Source organism: Panicum hallii, chromosome 4 (assembly GCF_002211085.1).
Source record: "Panicum hallii strain FIL2 chromosome 4, PHallii_v3.1, whole genome shotgun sequence".
NCBI lineage: Eukaryota > Viridiplantae > Streptophyta > Magnoliopsida > Poales > Poaceae > Panicum > Panicum hallii.
Window position 1 is genome coordinate 44,291,299 of NC_038045.1, and position 22,287 is coordinate 44,313,585.

At 54.1% G+C, this 22,287-nt stretch overlaps 2 protein-coding genes across 2 annotated transcripts; one reads left to right on the forward strand and one right to left on the reverse strand.

Moving 5' to 3' along the window:
- Positions 1-920: 920 nt before the first annotated feature.
- On the reverse strand, positions 921-2,217 carry LOC112890523 (protein MIZU-KUSSEI 1-like). The gene is made up of 2 exons (XM_025957402.1): positions 1,647-2,217; positions 921-1,554 (listed from the first exon to the last, which is right to left on the reverse strand). Exons 1-2 carry the CDS (start codon positions 2,215-2,217, stop codon positions 1,220-1,222), a joined length of 906 nt encoding a protein of 301 aa, XP_025813187.1. The 3' UTR covers positions 921-1,219.
- A 7,142-nt stretch (positions 2,218-9,359) lies between these two features.
- Positions 9,360-10,801, forward strand: LOC112890524 (coiled-coil domain-containing protein 8 homolog). Its single transcript, XM_025957403.1, has 3 exons — positions 9,360-9,701; positions 9,813-10,256; positions 10,796-10,801. The coding sequence occupies exons 1-3, from the start codon at positions 9,360-9,362 to the stop codon at positions 10,799-10,801; spliced, it is 792 nt and encodes a 263-aa protein (XP_025813188.1).
- The last annotated feature ends 11,486 nt before the right edge of the window (positions 10,802-22,287 follow it).

The following is a 22,287-nucleotide window of genomic DNA, read 5'->3' on the forward strand; positions in this document are numbered from 1 at the left end:
AATTACAATTGCAAAGATCATGGAAGGATGGTGTATACACAATGTGAGTCACACTATGCACCTTCTTTTCTTGAAACCTAAGAATATCTCACATGAGAATTTCACTTACGTAGTCGTGTTTTGTACTCCATGGCATCGACAAATATATAGGATTATGAGTTTGTGTCTTAGGTTAAACCATTTTAAAATTGACCAATTCATAGAAAAGAATAACTTTTATGAGATCAAACTACCATTAGTACTCTTCTTTCTAAATTTGTAGAAAAGAAAAATAAGTTTGGCCAATTATATAAAAAGAACAATAACTTTTATGACAATTCATAGTTTATTTCTTTGATGAGGTAGATGCTAATACTCTTCTTTATAAATTTGATCAAACTTAGGATAACTTGACCAAGGACAACTCAGAATCTATTAAACTGTGGATGGAGGGACTAGAATTTTTATCTAGATAGAACTTAGAATCCCTTAAGCATAATAATTATAATTACAAAAAGATGACATGTGGGGTTCTGCTGATCCTTTTTTGACTCGCCCCTTTAAAAGGTAACTTATTTTACCGTGGTGATCAAACTTAAATTTGTTTCAGCGATATATAGGGAGTATAAACTATATGGTACTCACCAGACAAGAGTGTCATCTATGCTAAAATAAAAAAAATGAATACTAAGAAATATGTTATTTTTCTTCCTTAATGAAATGACACGTAGCTATTCTGTGTTGTTCGAGAGAAAAAAATAAATAGGTTATTTCTTAGTTTTTTAGTGGTCCGCGATAATATAAGATGCCAAAATTATAGTTTGAATTCAGATCTTGCTCTTATCTGTATGCGTTAATAACCAGAAGTAGAGTTGTTCAGTTTTGTATTTGGAAATTTGTTCAGAGTTTTACCATACCGGCTACATAAAATTTATGGAGAGAGAGGGCCGCAATATACAGGTTACATTTAACAACATTACATAGTACAACAAACTGTAACCTACTATAGTTAACACTTTAATGGTTCACTATGGATTAATTCAACACTAAAACAGACTTAAGCGATACGTGAGTAATGTAATTAAGTGGAGCTAAGTAGCTAGCACGACCAAATTAACCCACCATATTGCACATAGCCAAAACAACCAAATTGACATGCACAACCCCATCTTCATAATAATCAACACAAACAAAAAGCACGCAACCAAATTAGAAGCATCTTTGCCGGCCCTCTAGAGGACTAGACCCTGAGGAGGTAGATGCTGAGCTCGGGCCCGCCGCCGCCGTCGGGGTTCACCATGTAGAACGCCTCCGAGTCCCTGGACCCCACCACGCGCTCGAACTTGGCCCTCATGTACATGAGGTCGCCCTCGCCGCCGGCCGCGTCGTCGCCGTCCGGGAGCACCCCGGCGCCCACGGAGACGGGCTCCACGGCGCGCAGCACACGCCACTCGTCGGCGCCGCACTCCCGGCGCACGGCGTACCCGCACTTGCGGCCGTTGCAGTAGGCGCGCCACGTCGCCTCCTCCACCAGCGCCGCCGCCGCCTGTCGCGGCCGCCTCTGGTGGTCACCTGAAATGCACGCCGGACCGGACGACGACGACGGATCATGGATATGGGTTTGTTTCATGGTGAAACCAACCAGTAATGGTTATTACCTGTTGTTTGCTGCTGCGGAGGCGGCTGCTTCTCGCACTCGAGCGCGAGGCGGACGAGGCCGGACGCCATCTCCCTGACGAGCGCGCCGGTGGAGTAGGCGGCGAGCTCGACCAGGAGCGCGGGCGGCGCGCGCGGGTCGGTCTGCAGCGCGAGGTGCACGCGCCCGCGGCGGCGGCCGAAGATGGTGCCGGTGACGGAGGAGCCCGTCATCGCCGCCCGGCGGCGTCCGCCGCGGCGCGCGCGCGCCAGCACGGCCAGGATCGCCGAGCGGAGCCGCGACAGCGCCTCGCCGCCGCGCCGCGCCCTGCCCGGCTCTGCTTGGTCCGGGGCTAGGCCCGCGCCGGGCGCGACGTACGGCGTGGCGCCGGCGAACATGGAGGTGCACTCGTCGTCGTCGCCGTCGTGGTCGGCGTCCTGCTGCATCTCGACGGGCCGGCCTTGCTGCACCCGGTTGGCGCGCTTCCTAAGCAGCCACTGCAGGTTGGCGAGCCCGGCCGTGGCGCTCTTACTTGACGGCAGCGGCGAGGCCGGCACGGCGGCCGGCGCCGGCGATGCGGCGTGGAAGGCCCTTGCTGCCATGGCGCGCGCGCGCGGGGCCTCGCTCGTCTGATGATCGACCGATCGATCAGCTCCCGCCGCAGCACATGCGCGTGCAAGACGGGCAGCGGAGAGCTGGCAATATAGATATGATGAAGAAGCAAAGCTCGTGTGGCAGTGGCCTGGAGAGAGTGGCAGCTTTAGACGGTGCAGCGTGACAGAAGAATCCGTTAGCTTTGGACAGAGCAGAAGAAGGGCGGCGGGCAGGGGTGCAGCTACCGCCCCGAGCGGAAACCTTCATAAATACTTAGCGGACCACACGCACAGCAGCAGCTAGCAGTGGAGCGAGCGAGAGAGAGAGAGAGAGAGAGAGAGAGAGAGAGAGAGAGAGAGAGAGAGAGAGAGAGAGAGAGAGAGAGAGAGAGAGAGAGAGAGAGAGAGAGATGTGTGTGTGTGTAGGTTGGCAGAGCAGACGGACCTACGCCCACCAAACTGGCAACAAAGCAGGGCGCAGGGATGATGCGCATTCAGACAAGACAAAGCGCTGGTATGGGACGGATTTAACTGTTTCGCTTTCGCTTTCATGACGACGAGCGAGCGAGGGGAGGAAGAAGGAGGAGACCGCGATCGAGACAGCAGGGCATTGGCAGGCGCAACGCAGCGACGCCGGCCGCATGACGCTTGCACGACACTGACACGCAACGGATGTATGCTTAGGCTGTCTCCAACGGTGTTCTCTGAAGCGTTCTGTACCCTGTATATAGAGAAGATTCCGTTCTCTATTGCTCCAGCAGCGTTCTCTAAATGGTACTCTAAAATAGAGAACGCTACAGGTTTCCTCTATATACAGAGATTCTCTCTCCTCTTCTCTATTTTTTCTTTACGTTTTAAACACTGAATTAAATAAAAATAAAATATGTCCATACCATTTGAGGTATGATAAATACGTACGTATAAAAATTTGGAACAAAATATGTTTCTAATATAGGGTTTAATGTATAGAGAACGAGATTTAGAGAACGTTGTTGGAGAGAAATGAGATATAGAGGAGAGAATCTTGTAGAGAATTCTGTAAATGAAGGATATAGAGTGATTGTTTGGTTCTACTTAACTTATTTTAAGTCCAGTCATATCAAATATTTGATACTAATTAGGAGTATTAAATATACATTAATAATAAAATAAATTCTATAATTTTAGGTTTATTCGCGAGATGAATTTATTAAGCCTAATTAGTCCGTGATTAGCCCATATAATGCTACAATAGATATGCGCTAATCTTAAATTAATTAGACTTAATTGATTCATCTTGTGAATAAGCCTAAGCTTATGCAGTTAGTTTTATAATTAGCTAATATTTAGTCTTTCTAATTAGCATCGAAATATTCGATGTGACATGGCTTAAAATAAACCGCAGTGAACAAACACCAGTTTAGAATTGCTCGCGCTGGACTTCTTTACCCTTTGTGTAGTTCTCCCCCTCCAGCATACACGCACGCTTCATGTAAAAACACGTTAGAGAGCTCGGAATTGATGACTGGGTTGCAGTACCCGGTATGTCGATCAACGCTCCAACATCTAACTCTTTCTCTAGCTCGAGGGCTGGACCAGCCGAGGCATGACCGAGCTCATCCAAATCTAGAGCAGAGGATTTCCTAAGCACGATGGAGAAATTGTCAGATACATTATTGATTATGAGGTTACAAAATCTGCAAGAGAAAAGTACTCGAGTACTTACAATGATGATTTTTTCACATTCAGTTTCTTCACTTTGAGTACCTTAAGTGCTCGAACGGCACTTGAAGTACTCGAGGTGGCGGGTTTGCTAGCAGAGGCTGACGTCAGCTTTGGCAAAGCACCCGCTATATCACCGGTAACATTCAACGATGGCTCCATATAATAGAGGGCACGGTATCCTTTGTTGTAGCATCATCGCCGACAGATTCGTCTTCTGCCCCGTGCTTTGATTGCTTAGGGTCAGAAGCATCAACACTAGAGAAGAAGAAAGAAGAGGCGAGTGTTCAAAAGCCAGATCAAGAAGAAATCGAGAAAGGTATTATGGTTTGAAAATATTTACCTCGATGGTTCATCATCATCGACAGAGATGACAGTTGCCTTGCGCTTCTGAGTGAAGACCTTTGATTTCTTGGGGTGGCTGGGCAAGAGATCACCACCAGACAGGTCTGTATTTTTCTTGGAAGTAGTCGTGCTAGGTTTCCTCAGGAGGTATGCCAGAGGAATATCATCGTCAGTATCATCACCTTGTTCATCGGTCAGGGGATCATTGGAAGGACGGTTGATTCGGAGCCGCTGATACGCACTCGGCTTCAAATGATCAGGGTGGTCAATCTCTGAAAGCGGAGGTGAACTCCGGTACAAGTCTATGTGTCCCTGCAAGGTCAACAATAAACATTAGATACAGCATACGCAAATGTTAAAAGTACTTGGACAAACAAGTAGCATACCAATTTTGGCTGGTTCGAGGCATTAAACAGCGCTAGGACATACGGTACAGTGTACATCCATCAGTACGCGTTTCACTCATTTCAATGCTTCTCCCGGCGGCAGTTCCTCTGCAGACATCCGGGAGGGATCTTCAGAACCGAGGTGGTCAAAACCAAATTGACACCTTTTTTGTAAAGGCTAAATCCGGCGCTTAAAAAATGAGTACATTACTAAAGCACCGGTGACCCCCTTCAATTTCAACGTTTGGATTACATCGAGTAGTTCGTCGATTTGTTCCATCTCAGAAGCAGGAGGATTCTGGTTCCATTCCGGTTGTGGCTTTGGTACTCCTCGAGTTCTCTCAGCCAGTAACAGTTTATGATTTCCAATATAAAACCATAAGTCTTTACAACCTGAATGATTAGTGGGGAATTTGTACTTGATGAACTTTTCAACCGCTTTCTGCTCGAGTTGGAATCCGGCTCTTCCAACTACACTTTGGTGCTCCAAACTAGGTTGGGGTTTCAAGCGGAAAAGGAATCGGAATGGAGAAAAATTGGGTTCGATCCTCAGAAAGGCTTCACACAAATGTACAAAAATAGCACATGAGCTATGGAGTTTGGATTCAGATGGTGGATTTGGATTCAATAGAAATAAAGAAGGCCACGAAGAAAACTAGAAGCAGTGAGGGTCAATCCCCTTTCGATAAAATGCAGAAAAAAGAACGATCTCATCAATATTTTCTTGAGGGAAGAGTTGACAAAAAGAAGGACACCATTGAACAACATCTTGACCCTAAAGAAGACCCTCGACAACAAGGTTTAAGAGGTCATTCCTGGAACACGTATTGTAATTCCAATCGCTGGTGACAGACTTGGTTTCTTCCTCTTTCTTGTTCTTGCTTCCCTTACTGGCGGCTTTGTTGTTCCCCATCTTTGATGTCACGAGTGTCTTCACTCGCATACGCTTGGGGGCTTAAGGAGAAGGTGCGAGATGTGAGCAAGTAGGATGCAGATGCGAGTGCAGTTACATGATGGGAGGACGAAGAAGGTGAAACTGGGCTAGACCAAGATCTAGATCAGCGGTGGTGGCGGTGGCTATAAGACAAATGATAAGTTAACTCTAAGTCACCGTACGGTTATATATCGTACGGTTATATAATCAGTGGGGAATCCAGTTTTACTGTGCAGAAGTTGAAGAGTTTCTATAGTAAATAATTTATTTTGAGAGGTAATTTAGGAAAATTTTAGGAAAATTATTTGATTAATATTTTTTAGGGATTTTATTCCAAAAAGGGGTTGTTGGAGGAATTCTCCAGCCGGGTGGCGGAAAGCACCCGCCTAATCCTAGTTAAGGATGGGTTTGGAGGGGACTTAGGAGCGCTCGATCGGTGGACAGATGAACACAGGAGGGACACGAAGATTTTAGAGTGGTTCGGGCCGTCGGAGCGTAACACCCTACGTCCACTTGGGAGTTGTATTGGCTGCGTGAGCCTGAATGGAAGGCAGTATAAGCTTGTATGTGTGCAACCTATCTTCTAACGAGTACACTCTCCCTTTTATAGTACAAGGGGAGCGCTTACACTGTGCGGGCCCCCGACGGGTGGGCCCAGCCTACAGGAGCCTGTTCTATGAGAGGTATGGAGGTCATCTCCTCGAGCTCCTCTCCGTAGTCTTCTCGATCGAGAAGTTGATGTGCGTATCTTTAGCCAGGATATGGCCGTGTACAGCCTTGTCTTGTACAGTGTCCGGCGTCAGCGTTGCATAACAGTGAAGCCGTGCTGTCACTGTTAGGATGGGACCTCTCGTTAGGCGGTGAAGCAGCGCTGACCCGTTGCGTGTGCACTGTTACAGCGCACGCCTTGGCTTTGCCTATTACAGACCATCATCACGCGCGCAGCGCCGTGACGGGACTGTGCACAGTCCGCGCACTATGCACGGTGATACGACGCGCCGCCTTCAGATCAGGCAGGCTTACCGTGGTGTCAGCCTACCTGCCCCGTGTGTCAGTGGCAGGCCGCTCTTTTTGACTTGGGCGCGCCCGGCCCAGCAACCGCATTAAATGCTGGTAGGTGGGTTGGAGACCCGCGAAGGGCCTTCAGCCACAGGCACGTGGCAGGGCCAGCCCCGCTTCCTCTATAGGACGGCACATGGCGGCACCGGTCCCCTTCCCCGGGGGGAAGGGGGTCCGGGCCCTCCGAGGCCGGTTGTAGCAGTCTGGCCCGTGATGGTCCGGCCATCACACGTAGCGGCTCCGGACCCTCTGGAGAGTCCGGGTCCGTGGGGGCAACCCGAGAGCCCTCCTGCCCTCCTGGGTGCGCAGAGGCCCCGGACCTCTTAGAGCTCCGGGAGGGTCCGGAGGCCGTGGTCCCAGCTGTCAGGCCCGGTTAATGTGCCTCATCACCCAGAAGGCGATGGGGAGATTATGGATTATGAGACGCCAAGGGCCTGGACACCCTAGCAGGAGGTACCCCTGTCTGTATGTACCGACAGAGGCCCCCGGGCCCACCTTGGGTGAGGGATGAACCCGCAGGTGGGGCCAGACCCCAGCACCGCGCCGGGTGGAAGCTTGTTCCCGCCGGAAAAGGGCACGGATGTCTTTTTGCCCAAAGCGGGAACCCCGAGGGGCCCGTCCTCCGCGCGCACCGTGCGTGTCAGACGGTTCAGATTCTTGTCTTATTCGAGCCCGTCGCATGGCTCGGGCGGTTCGGATTCTGCCTTTTCGTCGATCCTCCAACACCCACGCCGATGACTGGTGGGCCCGAGCCCACTGGTTATCGAGTGTGAGAGGAGGGGAAGCTGGTGCTGGCAACCGTTCGACTTCTCCTCGGTCGCCGCGGGACGCAAGAGAGGAACAGCTTTTTGCATAAAAGGTATGCGCCGAGGGGAACGGCTACCTTTTCGCTTTTGCCAACAACAGACGCCGTAGCGCCCCTTCGTCTCCGCATCCCTTCTCGTGATCAGTTTCCTTGCGCTCGGCTCCCTTCTCTTCCCTGCTCCTTTGCAATCCACTCCCAACAATCACCATGGCTTCGCTTCCTTTCCCGCGCCGCTTCTAGAGCCAGGATCAGTTGGACGCGGTGCGGCGCCTTCTGGGGTGGACCGCGCCGGCGTACGCCGGGAAGGTCAGGGCCGGCAAGATCTCCCTCCGCGACCTTGCCGCGGGGGAGTTCGTCCTTTTCAATTCATACATTATGTGCGGGTTGGTTCCTCCGATCTCCTCCTTCTTCCTCCTGCTCCTGGAGGAGTTCGGCCTCCAACTTCATCATCTCACCCCCCACTCCGTCCTCCTCGTGGCGGTCTTCGCCCACTTTATGGATATGTTCGTGGGGGTGCGCCCCTGCACCACCATCTTCAAACATTTCTACTCCCTGGTTGGGACCGGGAAGAAGCGCGGCGAGATTGGCGCTTATTACTTCCAACTCCGGCACGGGATGGCGGGCTCCTACATCGCCGCCTTCTCCAGCTCCAAGTGGGAGGACTGGCGTGAAGGCTGGGTCATCGCGGCAGTCGAGCCCCACGACCGCCTGGAGCTGCCAACAGAGGGTCCCCAGAGAGACCGGAGTACATGGAAGGCCAGGCCATCGATACCAGCGGAGCTCGACCCGGTGCTGTACCGGATCAAGAAGCTGGCAAGGAGCGGCCTGACTTCCATGATGGTGCTGGGCGACTTCCTGAAGCGGCGGATCGCCCCCCTGCAGTAGCGGTCTCGGATGGCCTACGTGTACACGGGGCTAAATGACTGCTGCAGGATCGCACGCGGGCCCGGCGGCGACTTCACCAGGGCGGAGCTGGAGGCGGCAATCCGGGCGATGACCGGCGAGGTGTTCGTTCCCGAGTCCCTGGTCCTCCCGAGCGGGGTGAAGGCCCTGTGCGAGGACCAGGCATTGCGGTCTTCTGTCCTGGCGTCGATGCCGACCCTGGACGAGGGCGGCCTGGCGGTCCGGCAGCTGGGAGGAGACCCCAACCGCGGGCTCCAGATCCCTGGCGCCTCTCCGGGCCGCCAGCAACGCCCCAGCGAAGGTCCCGGGGAGCCGGGACCCAGAGGTCCGGCTCCCAGCGGAAAAGGGAAGGAGAAGGTGCCGGCGCCAGCGCACCGGGAGAAGGACAATGTGGGTGCTGGCCCGGCCCAAAGGAGCAACGAGGCTCAGGGGGCAGCACCCGCACAGAGCAGCCAAGCCGAAGGGAGCAAATCCCGGAGGCTCCAGCGAGGCGACGGCTCCTTGGTCGGGGAGCCGGTGCCCAAGCGTCAGAAGACGGCGGGAGTGGAGGAGCAGAGCGGAGCTCCACCACCTCCGCCACAACACCGGCGGACGGAGAGGAGTCCGGAGGGAGCGCGACGGCCTCCTCCGAAACAACAGACTCCTCCGCCGCCACCACCAGAATGGCGTCCGGCGACGCCACCACCCCCGCCCGAGGCCAGGTCACAGTCCCCACCGCCGCCACCAGAAGCTCCGATGGCCGGGGACACCCATCAAAAGTCCGGGGGGTCTTCAGCAGGGAGGAAAGTCCCCCCAGCCGCCCGGGGCAGATGGGAGTGGTGCGACTACGCGTAAGCATCCTTCTCATAGCTTTTCATTATCTCTCTTGGCTTCTGGTCCTTAACCATACTGATGATACGGCAGGCCGCAATCTTCATATGCACCAACTGGGGGATCCGGCCCCCAGCCAGCGTCGGGACCCTTGGCGCCGACCCCAGCAGGTCCCCTGCCAGAGACAGCTCCAGAAGCCCCCGGACCCATGGGCCCGGAGCCGGAGGCCACCACACCGCCGCGACCCGAAGCTGCCCCCCAGGAGGAGGGCACCAGGCCCGCTGCGACGACCGAGGCATCGGCAACAGAGCCGGGCATCGAGGTCGGGCCCTCTCCAGCTAAGCTAGCAGCAGAGGGGACCGCTGCCACGGCAGAGGCTGCAGCGCCAGAGGCAGTGGAGGTGGTGGAGGTCGCGGCGCCAGAGGCAGCGGAGGTGGCTGCACCGGAGGCGACAGAGGCGGCGGCACCGGAGGCAGCAGAGACAGCGGCACCGGAGGTCGCTGAAGTTGCCAGCAGCGCCGCCCCACTGGCAGAGGAGGAGGAACCGGAGGTGGTGCTAGGAAGGCGCCTCCTCCCAAGCACAGCGGAGGTCCCCCTCCCCCGGCTCATAGCCAAGTGCCACCAAGCTCAGCAGGAGCTGGAGGCTGGCATGCGCCGAGAGTGGGAGAAGCTGGAGGCCGAGCGCCTCCGACTCTCCGACTGGGAGGTCCGCCTGGGCGACCGCATCAACTCCGTCTCCGCCCGCTACGCCGAGGAGCGCGCCAAGCTCGCGCAGGGGCGCGAGCTTCTGCAGGAGGAGCTGGAGCAAGCTCGCGTCCGGGAGGCGGCGGCGCTCCAACGGGAGAAAGAGGCCAGGCGGCGGGAAACGGAAGCCCTTGATGGGCTGATCACCATGGAGGAGATGAAGCAGGCGGTGGCAGATAGGGATCGGGTCGCCCGGGAGCTGGCGGCCCAGGCCAGGAAGGCATCAGCTGCGATCGAGGCGGAGAAGTCCGCCCTCGCAGATTTGGCGGCGGCGGCAGCAAAGAAAGAAGAATGGCTGGCCGCCCGTGAAGCAGAGGAGGTGGCCCGGCTCCAGGAGGAGCTCCAGAAACGGGAAGAGGCCGTGGAGGAGGAGCTGGCAGCCGGGAACCGAAGGCTCCAGGAACGCGAGGCTGCGCTCCAGGAGAGGGAGGCCAAGGTGGAGGGGCTCCTGGCAGAGCAGCGCGCTGGCTCCGGCCGGTTAACAAGATGGGTTGGTGCGGTGAACCCTCTGCTAGGAGCGCTCGGGGCCAACCCCATCTGGGTACCGGAGGCTCCTTCACCATTCGGCGCCGCACTCCAACTGTTGGACTCCACCGCCAGGCGGCTACAGGATGTGGAGGCCGGCATACAGGACCTCTTGGAGACAGAGGGACGAGTAGTTGCTCGGGAGATGGCGGAGTACATCCTCACCAGCTTCCGGAGCCATGATCCTGCCGTCCAGCTGACTCCCGTCCTGGTCGGACCCCTCCGGACGACAGTGGCGGTGGACATGGTTGCGGCCCGCCTCCGGCGACGTCCCGATCCTGCAGAGAGTGGGAGTGCCTCCGGACCACCAGAGCAGTAGTGCTAGTATCTTTTGGTTATTTCTTTTGTAACATAACTTTTGTTATTGTAAGATAGCTTTAAAATGTTGTGCACATTATTAGTAATGCGTTTAAGTATTTGATGTGTCGCTTTTGCGAAAAACTTAATTGCTTTCCTGATTGTCGATCTGCAAAGTGCTGTTGGGCACACCGTGGTCCCGTGGCCCCCTGGGAGGTAGTCGCGATAGGTCGGGACTAGCTGCCATAAAACCGAGGTCCTGCACATGACTTAGGATCGACGTTTAGTAGACGTCCCCACGGGTTCTCAGTCTGGCCAGCGAAGGCCTCCTAAGTTGCGTAGCAAGCCAGAGCACTAGGACCTACGTTCGGGGATTAAAGGGGTCCCGGCCCCCGGGTCCACGGTTCAAGGTACGACGGTACCCACCCTAGGGGAGCAGAGTGTGTAGGCTTAGGGTATGGAACCAGGCTAAGCGGCTAGACAACCCTGGACCCCAGCAAAGGGCGAGCACGTCCCCCTGAAGCCAGTTCCCAGGAGTCCGGTCCTTTCTCTCCTGCGAAATAGAGGTCCGAGGCAGAGACGTAGCGTAGCAACTCAAGGGAGGCTTTCGGCACAACACAGACGTGAAGAACAGGGGGGGGGGTTAGCGTAACAAGAAGCGAAAAAATATAGAATCGCATAGACTTCAAGGACGCATTTGAGAACAAATTTTCCCTTAATGAATTGGTACAGAAGAGTTGTGCGATGTACGCCAGGGGCCGGGTTTACGAGGGAGGACCTCTACCGCCCTGGTCCGCACGGCAATGCTACCAATTACAAAGGAAAAATTTCCTCTCAACCAGGTCCTAGGGATAGAACTTACGGAGGTGCTCAATGTTCCATGGATTTGGTAGTTGCATTGCATCCTCCGCAGCCAGGTGAATAGATCCGGGTCGGCACACCTTTGTCACCTTGAAGGGCCCCTCCCAGCTGGGGGAGAGCTTGTGCATGCCCTCCCGGTTCAGGATTCGCCTTAGGACTAGGTCCCCGACCCGGAGCTCCCTACTTCGCACGAACCGTTGGTGGTAGCGCCGGAGCGCTTGGTTGTACCGTGCTTTTCGGACTGCTGCTCGCCATCTGCGCTCGTCGACGAGGTCCACATCTTGGCGACACTGCTGTTCCTGCAAATCCTCATCAAAAGCCTGGACCCGTAGAGAGCCCATGGTGATCTCCGGGGGAAGGCATGCTTCGGCCCCGTAAACCAGGAAGAAAGGGGTTTCCCCTATTGCGCGGCTGGGTGTGGTCCGGTTCCCCCATAACACACTCGGAAGCTCTTCAATCCACCTTACGCCATGCTTCTCAAGATCACAGTAGGTCCGGATCTTGAGTCCTCTGAGGATCTCAGCGTTGGCCCGCTCAACTTGGCCATTGCTCCTGGGGTGCGCCACTGAGGCGAAACAGAGCTGAATACCCATATCCTCATAGTACTCCTGGAAGTATTGGCTCGTGAACTGAGTCCCATTGTCAGTAATGACCCGGTTCGGGACCCCGAACCGGCACACAATTGACCTGAGGAAAGCAGTTGCCGACGCCTTGGTGATGTTGACCACAGGGGTTGCCTCTGGCCATTTGGTGAACTTGTCAATGGCGACATAGAGGTACCGGTACCCGCCGACGGCCCTAGGGAAAGATCCCAAGATATCCAACCCCCATACCGCAAAGGGCCAAGAGGGAGGAATCATTTGCAGCGCCTGAGCTGGAGTGTGTATCTGCTTTGTGTGGAACTGGCACGCTTTACAGGTCCTTACCAACTCAGCTGCATCCTGGAGTGCTGTCGGCCAGTAAAAGCCATGCCGGAAAGCTTTACCAACCAACGTGCGGGATGAAGAATGACTTCCGCACTCGCCTCCATGGATCTCCGCAAGCAAGTCGCGGCCCTCTTCCTGGGTGATGCACCGCATGAGGACGCCGTTGGCGCCACGGCGGTAGAGATCCCCTTCTACCACTGTGTATCGCTTAGCCATCCGGACAATGCGCTCAGCAGATGCTTGATCTTCAGGAAGGTAATTATCTTTCAGGTAGTCCCGGACCTTAGAGATCCATGCATCGGGACCTTCCTGAGAAACTGGGCGTGGCTCCCTGAGGTCTTCGGGTCCCTCAAGGTAGCACACGACCCTTGGCGGGCACCACGGATGGAGCGCCGCCGGGACCGCTAGCTTCGAGGTGCTAGTCCGACCCCCATCGCCCAGGTCGGCAGGCTGGGCGGAAGGCTTCGGCAGACGTCTCTGGAAGACGCCCTCAGGCACGGGTGCCTGGGTCGATGCGCTCGCAGAGAGTGCATCAGCTGCTGTGTTGCCTTCGCGTGGAACATGTTGCAGTTCCAGCACATCGAAGTCCTTCTCCAGCCTCTTCACATGAATGAGGTAGGCTGCGAGCTGGGGGTTGTTGCAGCAACACTCCCCCCGGACTTGCCTGATGATGAGCTGGGAGTCCCCCTTGACTAGGAGCTCCCGGACCCCCAGGGACAGAGCCGCCGTGAGCCCAAAGATTAAGGCCTCATACTCCACCATGTTGTTGGTGGCCTCAAAATCGAGGTGCACCATGTACTTTAACTGCTCGCCACGTGGGTCGATGAGGACCACGCCAGCCCCGGCCCTCTTGCCGCGGGCGGACCCGTCAAAGAAGAGGGTCCAGTGAGGTTCGGTAAAGACCGGGGCCTTGACCTCCGGACGTGGGGGGTCCGTCCCTTGGTCCGGACCCCCGGAGGCGCTTGGTGCAGGCGTCCATTCCGCGATGAAGTCAGCAAGGATCTGGCTCTTGATGGCGTGACGCGGTTGGAAGTCGAGCTGGAACCCAGCAAGCTCTGCTGCCCACTTGGCGATGTTGCCTGTGGCGTTGGAGTTGTGGAGGATGGCCCTCAATGGGTAGGCGGTCACCACCACAATCTTGTGGGCCTGAAAGTAGTGGCGGAGCTTCCTGGACGCAACAAGTACAGCATAAAGGAGCTTATGCGTCTCAGGATACCTGGCCTTTGCCTCATGAAGGACCTCACTGACATAGTAGACCGGCTTCTGGATGGTCCTGACTCTGCCAGGTGGATTAGATCCTTCGGCTCCAGCTGGGTACCCATCGGCCCCCAGGCTGCTTAGCGCTTCTCCGGGTCGGGACCCAGCCGGACCCTCCGAAGTAGGGCCGGTTACAGGAGTGGTGGAGGCCAGACCTCCTTCTCCTGCAGGGGGTCCGCGGGGGCCCCCTGCAAGAGAGGCTCGGACCTCTCGGCGACCAGCACCATGCTGATCACTTCGGTCGTTGCTGCAAGATAAAGAAACAGTGTCTCACTTGGGTCTGGTGCGACCAGGACCGGCAAGGAGGTAAGGTACTGCTTCATCTCTTGGAAGGCACGTTCTGCCTCTTCGGTCCATGCGAATGGGCCGGACCCCCTCATCAACTTGAAGAAGGGAAGTGCCCTCTCCGCCAGCCTCGAAATGAACCGGCTGAGGGCGGCGAGGGACCCCGTCAACCTCTGGACGTCCTTGAGGCGCGCAGGGGGCCTCATTGCCTCGATCGCCCGGACCTTATCCGGGTTAGCCTCGATCCCCCGGTGGGAGACCAGGAAACCAAGGAGCTTCCCCGCCGATACGCCGAAGACGCACTTCTCGGGGTTAAGCTTGGTGGAGGTCGCTCGTAACTTGTCAAAAACACGAGCTAAATTTTCCAATAGGGAACACGACTCTCTAGTCTTGACAACGATGTCATCGACATACACCTCTACTATATCTCTAACCAAATCACCTAGAGTGATATTCATTGCACGAGCAAAGGTGGGTAGAGCATTGAGCAATCCATAAGGCATCACTATATAACAATAAAGACCATCCACTGTTACAAAAGCTGTATGCTTCCTATCATCCCTAGCCATTTTGATTTGATGAAAACCAGAATAGGCATCTATGGAGGACAGCAAATCACACCCGGAGGTGGAGTCTACAATCTGATCTATACGCGGGAGTGGATAAGGATCTTTTGGACATGCCTTATTAAGATTGGTGTAGTCGATGCACATCCGAAGCTTCCCGTTGGCCTTTGGGACCACAACTGGGTTGGCCAACCATACAGGATGGTAGACCTCCTCGATGAAGCCAGCCTGCAGCAGCTTGCGGACCTCTTCACGGATGAAGTTTTGCCGCTCAATGAACTGCTTGCGTGGCTTCTGCCGGACCGGCCTGGCGTCGGGGCGGATCTTCAGATGATGCTCAATCACCTCCCTGGGGATCCCGGGCATTTGTGACGGTTCCCAGGCGAACACATCAACATTTGCCCGGAGGAAGGCGATGAGCGCGCTTTCCTATTTCTCTCCCAGGTTGCCACCGATGCGGGTGGTCTGGGAGGTCTCCGCTCCGACCTAGACGGTCTTCACGGGAACATCGTCTGTGTCGGACGGACAGACCCTCGGTGCCTTGGCCAGAGCCTTGGCACGTGAGGTCGAGGGGTCGGACCCCTGGGTGCCAGCTGCAGGGGCAAGTCCTGTTGCCAGCGCATGGAGCTTTTCAACCGCCACAACAGCAGCGGCACGGTCACTCTGGACAGTGAGGACGCCTGCCGGAGAAGGCATCTTCAGGACCAGGTACCCGTAGTGGGCGACGGCCATGAACCAGTACAGGGCCGGTCTGCCGATGATGGCGTTGAAGGGGAGGTTAACTTCCGCAGCCTCGAACCGCACGTTCTCGGTACGGAAATTATCCTCCGTCCCGAATGTAACCGGTAGGGTGATGGTCCCCACCGGGTACACGGGATCCGGGCCCACTCCTGAGAATGGGCGTGATGGAGCCAGCTTGGACTCCGGGATCTGCATGTGCTTGAACGCTGCATAGCTGATGACGCTGAGGCCGGCGCCTCCGTCGATCAGCACATGGTGAAGGCGAACATTGGCGATGGTGGGTGCTGTAATGAGCGGCAGCACTCCAGCGCCCGCCATGTTCTCTGGGCAATCAGATGGCCCAAAGGAGATGGTAATGCCCTTCCACCGCTGATGGGGCGCCGCTCTCGGCACCCCTGGCTTCACCGAGAGGACCTCCCGGCGAAGGGCCTTGACGTCCCGCCGGGAGACGAGCTCCGAACTGCCGCTGTACATAACGTACAGCTTCTTGCGGTGCTCGTCCCCGTCGGACTCGGAATCGGACTGCTGGAAAAGTCCCTTGAGGTCTTTATTGGGGGTTTGATACCCCAACTCCCTCTCAGTCGCAGCCGCGTCGGCATCAGAGGCTTTCTCCTTGCCGGACCGCTGCGGAGGGGAGGAGCCTTCCTTGGAGGCTTGGTCACGCCTCTTGCTGAGGCGCTCCGCGAGCTTTTGGATCTCGCGGCACTCAGTGGCACTGTGGCGAGCCCCAGGATGGACAGGACACGACCCGGGGTCGGTGCGCTGCTGTCGTGGGCGCTTGCCACGGGAGTTCTGGCCCCCGGTCGTCGCAGCTGCAACGGCCGGGCCCCCAATCCATGACTTGTCGAAGCCACGGTTCTTCTTGTTCTTCTTCTTGCCGCTGCCAGAGGCAGCGACACTGGGCCCACTCGTTTGAGCAGGTCCTGCATGGGTTGCAGAGTGCCATGCACGGCCTTCTGCAGCCCGAGCGCACTTGTCCGCCAGAGCGAACAGGGTGGTGACGGCTTCCACTTGGTGGGTCGCCAGCTTCTCTAGCATCTTCTCATCTCGGACCCCCTGTCGGAAGGCCGTGATGATAGATGCATCGGAGATACGTGGGATAGTTCCACGTATCTTGGTGAAGCGGGAGATGAAAGCCCGGAGGGTTTCCCCAGGTTGTTGCCTCACGGCGTGGAGGTGGGCCTCCACGCCATGCTGCTGGTACGCACTGGCGAAGTTCGCCGTGAACTGTGCGCAGAGCTCACCCCAGGACTGGATGGATTCTGGGGTAAGATTCATGAGCCAGGTCCGGGCTGGCCCGGTCATGGCTACATGAAAGTAACTTGCCATGACGGCTTCGTTACCTCCGGCCGCTGTGATGGCGGTGATGTAGACCTGCAGGAACTCTGACGGGTTGGTGGAGCCGTCATATTTTTCCGGCAGGTGGGGCCGAAACTTGGACGGCCAGGCGACTGCGCGAAGGTGGTCTGCGAGCGCTGCGCAGCCCACGCCCGACACCGGCGCCTGGGGGAGTCCTTGCGGCCTGGCCGCAGCCGCATCGAGCTCGGGCGCAAGGTCCCGACCCTCAATATTGAGCCGTCGGTTGCGCGCTCGCTCGATGGAGACCCTGGCGTCCTCTCCCGCATGCCTGCGGTTGAGCTCCGCCCGGAGGTCTTCGGTCCGTGCACTCCTCACGGACGGTGAGTGCACGGAACCGGATGCGCCGCCCTGGCGACGGCGCTGCCTGGAAACAGACCCCCCGCAGAGCCTAGGGAAGCCTGTGCCAGGTTGAGGAGACGGTCGACGTCGTCACGCCATTGCCTGTGCGCGTCTGGCGAAGCCGCCTCTCCAGGGGGGTTGCGGAGCAACGCCCTGGCTGCCATGAGGGGCCCGCTCGGTGCGGGCACCGATTGGGCCACTGAGGCCCGCTCCACCGCACACGGTGGGGCAACACGCGGAGCCGCTCTGGAGGCGGGACGGCGAGAGGCGTGTGGCGCCGTGGACGCCACCTCTTCACCAATCAGGAGGTCATGGTGACCGTTTTCCTGTGCCATCGCGGCCTTGCACTTCGACCAAACGCGAACCAAACCTAATCCCCCTACCTGGCGCGCCAAATGTTGGAGGAATTCTCCAGCCGGGTGGCGGAAAGCACCCGCCTAATCCTAGTTAAGGATGGGTTTGGAGGGGACTTAGGAGCGCTCGATCGGTGGACAGATGAACACAGGAGGGACACGAAGATTTTAGAGTGGTTCAGGCCGCCGGAGCGTAACACCCTACGTCCACTTGGGAGTTGTATTGGCTGCGTGAGCCTGAATGGATGGCAGTATAAGCTTGTGTGTGTGCAACCTATCTTCTAACGAGTACACTCTCCCTTTTGTAGTACAAGGGGAGCGCTTACACTGTGCGGGGCCCCGACGGGTGGGCCCAGCCTACAGGAGCCTGTTCTATGAGAGGTATGGAGGTCATCTCCTCGAGCTCCTCTCCGTAGTCTTCTCGATCGAGAAGTTGATGTGCGTATCTTTAGCCAGGATATGGCCGTGTACAGCCTTGTCTTGTACAGTGTCCGGCGTCAGCGTTGCATAACAGTGAAGCCGTGCTGTCACTGTTAGGATGGGACCTCCCGTCAGGCGGTGAAGCAGCGCTGACCCGTTGCGTGTGCACTGTTACAGCGCACGCCTTGGCTTTGCCTATTACAGACCATCATCACGCACGCAGCGCCGTGACGGGACTGTGCACAGTCCGCGCACTGTGCACGGTGATACGACGCGCCGCCTTCAGATCGGGCAGGCTTACCGTGGTGTCAGCCTACCTGCCCCGTGTGTCAGTGGCAGGCCGCTCTTTTTGACTTGGGCGCGCCTGGCTCAGCTACCGCATTAAATGCTCGTAGGTGGGTTGGAGATCCGCGAAGGGCCTTCAGCTGCAGGCACGTGGCAGGGCCAGCCCCGCTCCCTCTATAGGACGGCACATGGCGGCACCGGTCCCCTTCCCCGGGGGGAAGAGGGTCCGGGCCCTCCGAGGCCGGTTTAGCAGTCTGGCCCGTGATGGTCCGGCCATCACACGTAGCGGCCCCGGACCCCCTGGGGAGTCCGGGTCCGCGGGGGCAACCCGAGAGCCCTCCTGCCCTCCTGGGTGCGCAGAGGCCCCGGACCTCTTAGAGCTCCGGGAGGGTCCGGAGGCCGTGGTCCCAGCTGTCAGGCCCGGGTAACGTGCCTCGTCACCCAGAAGGCGAGGGGGAGATTATGGATTATGAGACACCAAGGGCCTGGACACCCTAGCAGGAGGTACCCCTGTCTGTATGTACCGACAGGGGTTTTCGAATTTCTTTCCAATTTTTCCTATTTTCACCATTATTACAAATACATAACATACACCACAACATATGCCACGTTCATTTGGATCCTTTTTTCAAATTTTTTGGATTTGGATTCAAGGCTCGGGGGCTGCGGACGCGTGTCATCGATGATTTATTTTTTAAATTTTTTAGAAGATAAGGAAAGAAGATTCAAGACTAATTTGACCCTCAGCCTGATTCTTCGATTCAACCAAAGGCTCTGCTCCATATGAGTGCGATTTTCATCGCACCCCATATAAAAAGAAAACTTAAAACTACTCAGGGTACGAGCACCAGACAGCCTCGAAGTAACAACGGAAGTACTCAGAAGACACCTCCAAGATAAAGTTTCAGAAGAACTCGAGGATGACTACAGAAGTACTCGAAAGCCTGCAGTAGTCGGCTACAAAGAGCTCGGGGACTCGGGGCTATTGGACTACGCACATAGCATAGAATATTCTAGAATAAGGGATGGGCATGTCCCATACCTTATATATTGTAACTACTCGTATGCTAGTAGAACTAGTCGGAACAGAAGGAAAATACCCGAGTAGTACTCGAGTACGATTCCTAAACTAGTATCGCGTTAGGATTCCATGTAACCCTATGCCCATAGACTATACAAGGGCGGGCATGGATCCCCTCCAAATAATCATCATCCAAGGTAATACAAACCACTATGCAGAATGTAGGGTATTACGCACATCGCGGTCCGAATCTATCTAAACCTTGTGTTGTTTGTACCTTCAAGTTTCTAATCTCGGCGACACCCTGTCTACAAATCTACTAATTTAAGATATATCTAGATAGGCTTGCCAGTAAAACACCGACAGTATGCTATATCTACGATGATGAGCTTCGTCCTCTTCTTCCCAAACAAACCATCACTATCATTGTCAGAGTTATTATCGCACCCACTGGAATGTTCCAAAACAAACTAACTCCTCCTTCCCAAATTATTAATTGTTGATCTTAAAAGAAATTAGTTATTTTAACTTTTCTACATTCATAAAGTTTGCTATACATCTAGATATAATATATATAGATACATAGCAAAAATTATGTATACAAAAAAGTTAAAACGACTAATAATTTAGTACGGAGGGAGTATATCTATCGAATGTAATCTCAGTTTCTCAGCTAATTTCTAGTGTTTTACTTACCACTCTCCAGGGCACATGATTCACATTCTCGATCAGTTTACCCATGGCCTGCTGAAATGCGCATATTACACGTTGATCGCTTTCACATCAGCATCATGCTGAAGCTGGCAATAATAAGTGGTTGATGGAATCGTGTATATCTAAGTCAGATTTCTATACATATAAGCCCAACACACTGACGCAGAGAGTAACATAAATGATTGTGTCATCATCACGACAAAATTGGCTCTCCACGAACAAAGATCTCGTCAATGGCGTGTCGCCGATGGAGTTTCCGGTTCAGTGGATGGAGTTTCTAGCTATGTGTTTTTGTGTGTCGACAGTGGATGATCTCATCATTGAGACGATCGATATGCCCAGAATACTAACAAAATCAAACTAGCAGAAAGCGGTCATGTACATAAGCACGCGGCGAGATATCAGGATCGCTGAAACGGGGATTAAAGAGCACTAATAATCATGATTAGACGCCCCCTGGGGTGGTTTAATATTCAGCCACCAATCGATCCAGCATATTTGTTTGCTCAATCAATTATTGGATCATCATGGATACAAGCTTTGTATTTTTAAACATTGTAACCTGTGTTGCGTTCACAATAATGGAGATGGAGAACGGTTTGATTTGGAGAGAGAGAGAGCCGGCGTGAAGCTAGCTAAATCTAGAAGCATCTAGAGAGACTGTTGTTACTCAAGAAGAAAGAGCCACAACTCTACTGTATGTATCAAGAGTCATACCACTTCATATTGCTTGGTCAAATCACAACAAAGACAATCTTAGGAGAAAGGAAAAGGTATGCTTTGTTGCCGTGGTACCATCCAGCCAAGTACCTTTGGTAGTTGAGACTAGCCAGGCACAAGACCTGTGTGCTCCACTGGCTCTACACTTGCTGTGTATTTTAACAAATCTGGTCAAGCAAGAGTAACCAGATTTAGAGCCTGCTTGGTCAGTTTGGATGTGCTAAAATTGAGTGTTAAATTTTAGTATCGCTAAAGTTTTTAAATCTTGGCTAAAGTTTAGCCCACTACACTAGTACCTTTATTTGGATGGACTAGTGCTAAACTTTAGCATTCTTAGACATTAGCATTTATATCAAATATCCCTTACTCGTTACAATCATCCACACGTAGACAACATTCGAGTTCGTGCAAAACGGTACAAAGCTGCCGTGGTAAGACCAACCAAAACCAGCTATATACAAAACCTGCAACAAGATTACCTTTTCTTTTTCGACAGCTTTGCCACTCGAGATAAAAAAAAGGCAAATTCTGGCCATGCATACCCCTGGGCTTCACAGTCTGCAGGTCTGCACAGTTGCCAGCAGCGGCATCATCATTATAATCAAAGTCTGCAAAAGAAGCCACAGCAAAAGAGGATAGCACACCAGAGGCAAGAAAAGGGCGGGCTAGCAACTCTGTCACTCTGTCACCATTGCCAACCTAGATGCAAGGCATGAATAAATATGCCGGATCCAAGGAAAGCAAGCACAAACAGAAGCAAAAGGGGAGAAAAAACTCTTGGCATCCAAATCTTTTAACCTGAGTGCCAAAGATAAAGAGCTCTGATACTGATGGTGAACAGTAGCTATCATCCCTTCTGTCTCTCTAACCCCTGTACTACGTCTTTAGTCTTTACCGAGCAGTGAAGCTAGAATCTTGCTGCTGCTGAGCTTTTTAGTAGGCATGCATGAATCCCACCTTTCTTTCTTTCTTTTTTTTTCTTTTGCGCACAACATATATGGAAGCAAAGGAAAGAAATCTTCAAACTTCAGAAATTGTAGCTAATCTTCAGCAATTGGCATACGATACAAATCAGCTTTATCTTTGGTTCATCTGCGGTGGCGGTAGAGCCTGTTGTCATGCCATCCATGCCTGTCTCTATCTCTGTTCCTGAAATGGCGCGAAGCCATGTCCGAGTAGTGGCCTGATCAGTACGGCCTGCTGGATGAGATGGGCTTCTGCATCCCGTCTGAACGATTACAAGGTTTGGGTTCAAATGCACATGATCGTGGGATCTCGTTTAGTCGTGATTTGGCAACAGGAGATATTCTTTTACATAGTAAGGGCGTAAGAGAGATCCTTCTTCAGCCTCCAAAAATAAAGGACTAGTACTCCAATATTAAAAATAGCCCGCAGATAATGATACAGAAAATTGTGTCTGCTCAGAGGACTACCGGAAACATCAAGTGGAATAAAAAGGCCTAACTCTGCAGAGTTGTTAGTACCGAGTTGAGGTTTCTTGCATCATTTACTGAGGGGCCGTTTGGATCCTCTTATTTTAGAGGAATTGAAATCTACTTAGTAAACTAAACTATTTGGTTTAGAATTTAACATTCCACCACTTTCTAACCACTTTTCAAAATTTAGATATAAGTTCATAGGATGGGAGATGGAAATTGATTCTATACCTACCAAACTATGTTTCTATTCCGTAATTTATAGCCCGCTGTTTGGCTCACTCCTC

What these genes read in the sequence shown, in the direction of transcription:
- LOC112890523 (XM_025957402.1), bottom strand. Translation starts at nt 2,217, where the DNA reads ATGGCAGCAAGGGCCTTCCACGCCGCATCGCCGGCGCCGGCCGCCGTG. An exon ending in GCAGCCGCCTCCGCAGCAGC is followed by an intron (nt 1,555 to 1,646) that starts AAACAACAGGTA and finishes CGGCGTGCATTT; the next exon opens with CAGGTGACCACCAGAGGCGG.
- LOC112890524 (XM_025957403.1), top strand. Translation starts at nt 9,360, where the DNA reads ATGGGCCCGGAGCCGGAGGCCACCACACCGCCGCGACCCGAAGCTGCC. An exon ending in CAGAGGAGGAGGAACCGGAG is followed by an intron (nt 9,702 to 9,812) that starts GTGGTGCTAGGA and finishes ATGCGCCGAGAG; the next exon opens with TGGGAGAAGCTGGAGGCCGA.